Genomic DNA, 9,228 nt, shown 5'->3' on the forward strand with positions numbered 1-9,228 from the left:
ATAGCTGCTGCTATGCAAAAGCTAATGGGGATCTAAATAAACAAACAAACAAACAAACAAACAAAACACACTCACACACAAACACACACACACACACACACACACACACACACACACACACACACACACACACACACACACACACACGCACACACACACAGACACACACACACACACACACACGCACATACACACACACACACACACACACACACACACACACACACACACACACACACACACACACACACACACACACACACATTCATACACTGATGGCAGAGGCTGCCATGCAAGGTGATAACTTTGCCCTTCAGGATCTAATCTAAACACTCATTCACACAGCAATTGTGAATGAGCGTTCACAATTGAATGAATACTCGGTACTCTGTATCGGCCGATACCCAAAGCCCAGGAATCACTATCGGTATCGGGACTGAAAAAGTAAAAAAGTCAGATCTGTGCATCCCTAATTTTGGAGATTGTATCTTACGGTGCTGTTGAGCTGTATTAGATCATACTGAGAGGTGTTTCTGTTATTCTGTCCACCCCACTTTCAACCCTAATGAAGGGAGGAATTGTTAGACTGCATTGGTTAAACAACAATTGTAAACAAAGTGTATTTTTCATAGGAATTAAATGATCAATGAGCTGCATATTAAGAGCTTTTTTTTTAACAGACAAACATCCACTCTGAGTTTGTCACCGTCACAAACTGGTTCCGTCAGCTCAGCCGGATGCAAACAGCTTTGTTGACAGATCAGGCTGATAAAGTCTCTCTTGAAGCCACATAACATTTACCACCATGATGCTGCAAAACTCTCTTTAGTTCTGGGGAGCAAAGCAAATCCATGTGTCCGAAAACGTTAACATGACAGTACTAAACCTACTAAAGCAACCATTTGTACAGGTGAGGAGTAATTCTCCAAATCCTTGTTTACACCATGAAATAGAGTGGAGGGACAGAAAGAGACGACCTCTGATCTCTGACAGATTTTACTAATACAGATTTGACACATTTTGCAGTATGATGAGCTTTTATGAATAGCTGTAAATTAAACTACCGAACAGTATATAAAGATCTTTACCTCAAGAGGCTACAGAATTAAAATGCTGCTCATAATGCATTCATTCTTTGACACTCTGAAAGGGGTCATTCTAAGGGGTCAAGTAAGATAAAATGTATAATTAGAGTTGTATTAAGTCACATAGCCAGGCATGTATACTGTGTATGAGATAAGAAAAGTCAGTGTCAATACACTCCTCTATCATCCATGTTAAAATACAACTTGATGGTCATTTTGGAGGCTGCATTTTCTGGTGCTGTTGAATTGTATTGCTTCGTTATACCGACAGGTGTTTCTATTATTTTGTTCACATCATCTATATCAATGGGGGGGTAGACTAAATAACAGAAACACCTCTCAGCATAATGCAAACTACATCCTCCAAAATGATCACACAGTTGTATCGACATGTCTCTAAAACAGTTTCAATAAAACCTCTATCGCAGGACTGTTTTAGTTTTAGTTTGGTGTACCTAATAAACTGGCAAAGACTTTGTCAGTGATGGCTCAAAGCCTTTTTTTTCAACTTTGGATCACATGCTGCTGCGTTCACTTGAAATAAGTCTGCAGCAAATTGATTTAGGCTACAGAGAACAGGTCAGACAGAATCTGAGGTATATGGCCTATAATCAATTTTATTTTCATCGAAACATGAATACAAATAAGCACGCATATTGAACTTGACATTATATAAATCTAACAATATAATTATTGAAACCCCTCTCTATGTCCATCAGAAACAACATCTATTTTTTCTATTGGGAAAAAACAAACTATAACATTCACTTTTGACTATAGGTTAAATATATGTGACAGCAGTTTTCAGTGCAAAAGTTCTACACATGGGATAAGGCAAAAAACTTTCTAGAAAGATTAAAAACACAGTTTTAAAGAGAAAAAAGTGTGCACAGTTTACGCTGACTATAGGAAAGGCCTACAAGGGTATACAAAACACATTGGTGTTGGTCCCGGTATAGATTACTATTGGCTAGTATTAATAATCCATCATACTTTACCTTGGTTGTCCTATAATGAGGAGGAGCTCTAACCACAAAACTAAAGCATCCAAAAATGTCCCCAAAAAGCTCCTCACTCATTCACTCAGCTGAACAGTTGAATGGCTACAGTTATAGTATAGGCAGCACAGGCTATAGTTAGAATAAAAGGTTATTTCAATTTATCTCGGTCTCCTCTGCTCCATCCCGTTGGGCAGAAACCCTGCAATGATGGGGACCGGCCATATGAGCGCAGCAACGCTCCACACGATGATCACTAGAGTCATGAAACAAGCCACAAGTGTCGACTCGATGGGCTTCCTGTTCAGCCTCCAACTTTTGTCCCCCTTCAGCTCGTCGAGGCTGAAATCCACGCAGCAGAAAGCGACCTGATCCCCGTTCTGCTGACCCCTCGTCCCTGACCTGCCCTGACCTTGACCTTGACTGAACCTCCGGTACTGGGACATCCCACAGCCGACGCACAGCCGCAGCTCCTGCTGACCCCCGTTGACCCCGAGGTGCTCCACGACGACGGGCGAGATGGCCCGGTTGAAGGCCGCGGAGAAGAAAGCCCTTCCGTGGTTGTTGGTGGTGTAGATGAGCACGTCACACTGGAAGCCGAAGCTGATGTCCCAGCGGGCCACCAGCGAGGTGGGCAGCAGCCGCTGGACGCTCACGTTGCATTGGGACACAGTCTGCATGGAGGATGAAGAGGAGGAGGAGGAGGAGGAGGCGTCTTCGCTCTCCTCCACGGACCTCTTGGAGAAGCGCACGTCCACCTCCAAACAAATTAATAACACAGGTATAAAAAAAAGACTATGGGAATATTTTGTATGAATTCTGTCCTTGCATTCTTGCATTACTGCAGTTTTATCACTGAATGAAGGGGAATTAATTCAAATTACTTAATTTTCACTTTCCCATTTGGCACTTACACTTCCAAAAGAATACATTTTGGGACTATAATTTGATTTTGATTATTATTTGGGATTTATATTGGTGCATGTGAGCAGTGGTTTAGACTAGTGGGATAAATTTTGATGGAGAAGTGAGAGAGCAGCCCTTACATTTACCTCATCACGACTGCTGAGGTGCTCTTGAGCAAGGCACTTAAGCCCCTGCTGGTCCAGCGGGGATGCCAACACCATTCATGCATGTATTCTGGTTACATAAAGGATCCAAAGTTAATCTTTCCTGTGTGGGATGTAGATTAACTTCTGATCTTTTAGCTATCTAGTGCAGTGAAAGTCACCGATGTGACCTTTGTCACTGGGAATCCCATCATGTTTCTCAGCTTATTGTGACCTTTAGGGTCATCAAAGTCCAATTACATTTAATGATATTAATAATAATATTAATAATAATAATAATAATAATAATAATACATATAATAAGCTTTATTTATATAGCTCCTTTCATAACATAAAATGCAGCTCAAAGTGCTTCACAAAAGAAACAAATTAATAACAGGTATAAAAACAAACAAACAGGGGACACAAGGGAAAACAACAGAATCCTAAAGAGATTTAAAGTAGGATAATACTGTTAATAAAAACAAAGTTGATAATGGTAAAAATCTATTTTAAGATATAAAACCATAAAACAAGTATGAGAAATATAAAATAAATACAAAATAATAACAATGAAGTTAGAAAAAAAGGTGGAATTAATTAAAAGCAAGATCGTAAAAAAATAGTTTTGAGCTTTTTAATTGAATTTTTAGGAATACCAAAGTTTAAAAAAAAATATATATATACTTTATATTTCTTTCCTTATAGCTCATATCCACATGTGGACACTGAGCTCATATCACTGAGAGACATTTGGGAGCTTTAACAACCTGTTTCAGAGTTCAGAAAGTAAACATATTTAATTGGGTGATTCTTTTGTTGTCAGTATATTTAAATTAGACTAATTTTAAGCCAACAAAATAAACACATAGATAAATGACTCACTGCTTTCCCACCAGACTTCTATTCGTGGCAGTGTAGAGGTGGTTTTTGAAACAAGCATTTCATGATTGTAAATAAATATATCATTGCTATCACATCAGATCTGCTCCCTCTACAGAGTCTTTCACAGCACAGCTCGAGACACCTCTTTTCTTTGGCTTTTGAATGTACTTGAATTGTGATTACAAATTGGCCTTTTATAAATGCTCATTATAACAGTCTTTTACTCATGGATTTTATCTTGGTCTCTGTCTGTGGATGTGTGAGATTGAGTTGTCTAAACTGTTGACCTGTTTTTATTCTGCCTATGTCTGTAAAGCACTTTGGTCAGCTCATGTTGTTTTAGATGTGCTATAGAAATAAACTTGACTTGACTATTACAAAAACGTCACCAGGGTGATGGTAACACAGGTTGTTCTCTGCAGGCTGCAGTCTTATATTTGTAATCTACTAATCTTTTCTCATCCTGGAGAGAGAGAATAAGATTTTGTTTTCATTTCATTGAGAAAGTTGTTGTTGAGCATGCATGTGTGTGTGTGAGGAAATAAAATATATATAAAATGAATATATCCTTGCTGTTACCAGGAAGCTGTTGGAGGAGTTGATGGGCGGCAGCAGCAGGTCTTCGTCGCTCCAGCCTTGGCATCTCTGGAGGAGTCCTGCCACCGCGGTGAGAGCCAGCAGCAGCGTCTGGTGGTCGTTCAGCATCGCACAGCTGGGCGCGTCTCTCCTGCTCGCATGGTGCTGTGGTGATCCGCTGGTAGACGAGGCAATGTGCACTGTTTCAAAAAGGTGCCCAGGTGATGTTTAATAACGCAGCTCCCGATGGAGAAATCCCCTGCACCGATGCACTGATGGTACAAATGGAAAGCCTTCCTTGTCACATGCGCGTCCAACCACCTCCTCCCTTATTTGGGGTATTTTTCCTCCTGACTTTGTTCTCCAAAAATGCGTCCTTCATGCAATCGCGTTACTTTACAGTGAGCAGCAGCAGCATCACATCTCGGCTCCTGAGCCTCTCTGAGCTGAGCGACACTCCCACCTCCGACTGTCACTTGTTCAGGTGTGAACTGAGAGCTGAGCATGAAAACACAGAGGAGTGGTGGTGATGATGAGGAGGAGAGGAGAGCCTCCAGTGCCTCCAGTGCGCAGGGACAGAAGTTCAACACACATCTTCCAATCAGAAATCCTCGCACACACATGCTCAACAACAACTTTCTCAATGAAATGAAAACAAAATCCGGGTTTATTCTCTCTCTCTCCAGGATGAGAAAAGATTAGTAGATTACAAAAATAAGACAACCTGCAGAGAACAACCCGTGGCACCATCACCCTGGTGACGTTTTTGTAATAGCAATGATATATATTATTTACAATCATAAAGGTCTAAATGCTGTTTCAAAACCACCTCTACACTGCCACGAATAGAAGTCTGGTGGGAAAGCAGTGAATCATTTATCTATGTATTTATTTTGTTGGCTTAAAGGGACTATTTGTAACTTTCAGAAATGCTTGTTAACAGCGACACCTGTGGCCGTTAAGTCAACGAAAGTCAGCGTCGGGCTCGCGCTCGCTCTACATAGACAAGAACGAGCATCACTCAAAACAGTGAAACGACACACGTCAGCTAAAACCACAATATCACTCTATATTTCACCTGCTTGGCAGTAATGTTAGCTGACCAGACGAAGGTCTCTCCATGAATCACTGCTGATCCTAGTGTTGGCTTTTCCTGCTTCAGCCTGGCTGCTTCAGCCCTGGAGGCTGAAGCAGCCAGGCTGAAGCAGGAAGAGAAACGTTATCGTCTCCCGACCGCAGCCGGAAGGAACAGGGAGACACCGGCACCCGGTTGGAGACAATAACGTTTCTCTCTGCGAAGCCCCGTCACTTCACAAGCTAGGAAAACCTCTGTTGGTCTGGAGGAGCTGCAGCAGTTATTTCTGCACAAACGTCCACTGAACATTCACTAGATATTCTCAGAGCTACTAACTCTTCTGCAGTGTGTAGTGAGCGCGCGTTCACGTCAAGAGGTGGAGTGAGAACGCGCGCGGTGTGAGTGAAGGCAAGCAGGCAGAGGAGCAGTGACTCCGGCCACACGCGAGCGCACATATGCGAGCGCTGATGGGATCCCGAACCGGTAGATTTATACGTGTAAAAAGTTACAAACAGCCCCTTTTAGGGTTGGTTTATATCTACTTTTTAACTCCGGATGGATATGTGGGTTTGTAAATAAACTTGGGATGCTGTTCATATATTTAATTTGGGATGTAAATAAATCTGGGATAGTTTATATATTATATTATATAATCATTCGATGATATATGAGTTATTAGATGAGAAGTGAGAAAGGGGTAGGGAAATATAAGTTTTACTTCTACCTACTCCTTTTCGGACACTATTACTCTTTTTTAGTTTGTTATTATTTTGTATCTGTTTTTATTTATTTTTATGTTTGAAATAAAGTCTTTCATTCATTCATTCATTCATTCATAATAGCAATGATATATTTATTTACAATCATAAAGGTCTAAATGCTGTTTCAAATCCACCTCTACACTGCCACGAATAGAAGTCTGGTGGGAAAGCAGTGACTCATTTATCTATGTATTATTTTGTTGGCTTAAAATGAGTTGAATCAACTCTTCTCCGTATACTCGAGTAATAAATAGAAAACAAAAGCAATAATAATACAATAAAACATTTTGTATATGAGTGTCTAGCTGGTTTATATGTAAATATCTCTGAGAGGTAAACCCAACAGTCCGTAATCCATCTGCTTGTTTGCTCATCTGTTCTCTGCTCTGAGAGCTTTCTGTACGTTGCTGTTTGTGTCTCTCAGCCACGTTGTGTACTCAGGGGCAGCCAGACACATCAATAAACATGTGCCTCCACTGGGCTGCAGCAGCAGGGGTTTTGTACACAGTGTGTATCACCTCACCTGGCTGCTGCATCAGATGCTGAAGAGGAGAGGACACACTCACCGACACCCCTCCCCTCCCTGACCCTCTTTGTGTTTTGGATCCAAACACTTTATCACAAACAGCTAATGTGATTACACTTACAGCTGCTGGGGACACAGCTGCAGTTAATCTCAGTTTTGTGGAGTTGTAATAAAAGTCTAAATATCCAGAGTAGTGGTTGAACACCTGGTCCGTTTTGGCACGTAGGGTTTCAAGCTGCGGTTGGCCTAAATCACACTGAGCTCAGAGTCCTACAAAAATTACGTTTATGCAGCTCAGAGTTGAACTGGACCGAACCTGATGATAGAAACATGACTGGACTGACCCTCCTCACCCTGACACGACTGCACACAGTGTCAATTTTTTTACAACAAGATGCCATCTTTAAATACATCCAGATATATAACATATTGTATTGATATTTCACTATTTTAACTGCCGTTTTCATGCAACATTTGCAATTTTTGAACAAAATGCACCCTTGACCTCACCTTGTGCAAAATATTTGGTATGCCTTGTGACATAGTACAATTCAAGACAACACTTTTTTAAACCCCCCCAAAAAATTGCATTTATTGGAAGTATATTATATCATAGGGCTGCAACTAACAATTATTTTCATTGTCGATTAATCTGTTGATTATTTTCTCGATTAATCGATTAGTTGTTTGGTCTATAAAATGTCAATCAGTGTTTCCCAAAGCCCAAGATGACGTCCTCAAATGTCTTGTTTTGTCCACAACTCAAAGATATTCAGTTTACTGTCATAGAGTAAAGAAACCTGAAAATATTCACATTTTAGAAGCTGGAATCTGAGAATTGTGACTTGTTTTCCTTAAAAAAAGACTCAAACCGATTATCAAAATAGTTTAATATTTGACAACTAATCGATTAATCGTTGCAGCTCTATTATATTCATTTTTGCTCTCATCGTGTTCACCCTCCTGAAGACACTATCCCCTCCTCCTAGAAAAGATGGCTTTTAATGGGGGAGCAGTTATGGCTTTTACCAGAATACTCTTCCTAACAATGTATACATAATGCATTGGGAAAGATAACAAGCTATTAACAGAATTAGGTCATTGACCAGAGGCGAAATCATCATGAATTATTCTCTTTCATCTTTGCAGGCTATAGGATTCATGAATGCAACTTGTATGGATTGTTTTCTTCTGTGATGTTTAAATGGTGTAATTTGCTCCGGAGGCCTGCCTCCGTGTGTTTGATGTGAGGGCCAGCTGAAAGTGAAAGACGCTTTGGTGTCAATTTGCACCTGAAAGCACCTCGTTTTCTGTCTCCGTTTGATTATGACGGTGTATATTACTTAACATGTTTGCTTTAAAACAATCATGTTGTTTCGGTTCTCTTTCTGCACACTCGCACTCCTACACGTTTCCAAACGCTCTGCATCAGATATGCTCTACAGTCCAGACAACGTACTGGAGAACAGAGCAAGGAAATGTAAATGACTTTCTTGTTCATTAATTATGCTATAAAAATGTAAATTGCTTTGGTGACAAAAATGCAAATGGGACGAAGATAAAAGTCTCTTGTGCCGAAGGAGAATGTATGAAAGATTCATTTTCTCAAAGTGTGGCTCTTTATTCAGGAAACCAAGAGGAGGACCTGTTAGTGGCTCCTGGCTGACTCTGTGCTGGATCAGACACCATTAGTCCGACCCACCGTCTCACACAGACAACTGGTTTAATTAGAAGTTGAGGATGTGGCTACGTGCATCCTCACAGACACAATGTTCAAGCTCCTCTTCTTACATCTGAGCCTGTTTGTCTCCTGTCATGCCACCAATCACTGCATGGACTCATCACCACGGCAACAGGAGCAGTGGGGAAATATTCTGTTTAGTTTATAACAATAATAAATCTAATAACATCATCATCGGTGTTGTTATTGGCATGTTTGGTGTCAGTGCCAAGACTATAGCAGGCACAAATATTCTTAACAATGTTGTGTTCAGGTCCTGTCTGTCAAAATAAATGTGTTGGAGTGAATCACACAGCTACAGCATCATTTTCTTTTCTGAAGAAACAACACAAGTCAGAGTTTGACCCGCTCAGCTGGCAAAGAGTTGGAGACAAACTGTAAAGTCTGGGTAGCACAGCATAGAGCGATCATAAGATACAGAAGAGGATGTGTTAATAAATTCAGGCTAGGGGTGTTGCGATATACCGGTTGTTGACGATAACCGTGATAATTAAAAATTAAATATTGATATAGTTACAGACTCTCTCCGCCT

At 40.6% G+C, this 9,228-nt stretch overlaps 1 protein-coding gene across 1 annotated transcript; it reads right to left on the reverse strand.

Moving 5' to 3' along the window:
• Positions 1–1,682: 1,682 nt before the first annotated feature.
• On the reverse strand, positions 1,683–5,171 carry tmem158 (transmembrane protein 158). Its single transcript, XM_074654150.1, has 2 exons — positions 4,597–5,171; positions 1,683–2,841 (listed from the first exon to the last, which is right to left on the reverse strand). Exons 1-2 carry the CDS (start codon positions 4,720–4,722, stop codon positions 2,245–2,247), a joined length of 723 nt encoding a protein of 240 aa, XP_074510251.1. The 5' UTR covers positions 4,723–5,171; the 3' UTR covers positions 1,683–2,244.
• Positions 5,172–9,228: the final 4,057 nt, after the last annotated feature.

Source organism: Sebastes fasciatus, chromosome 12, assembly GCF_043250625.1.
Source record: "Sebastes fasciatus isolate fSebFas1 chromosome 12, fSebFas1.pri, whole genome shotgun sequence".
Taxonomy (NCBI): Eukaryota; Metazoa; Chordata; class Actinopteri; order Perciformes; family Sebastidae; genus Sebastes; species Sebastes fasciatus.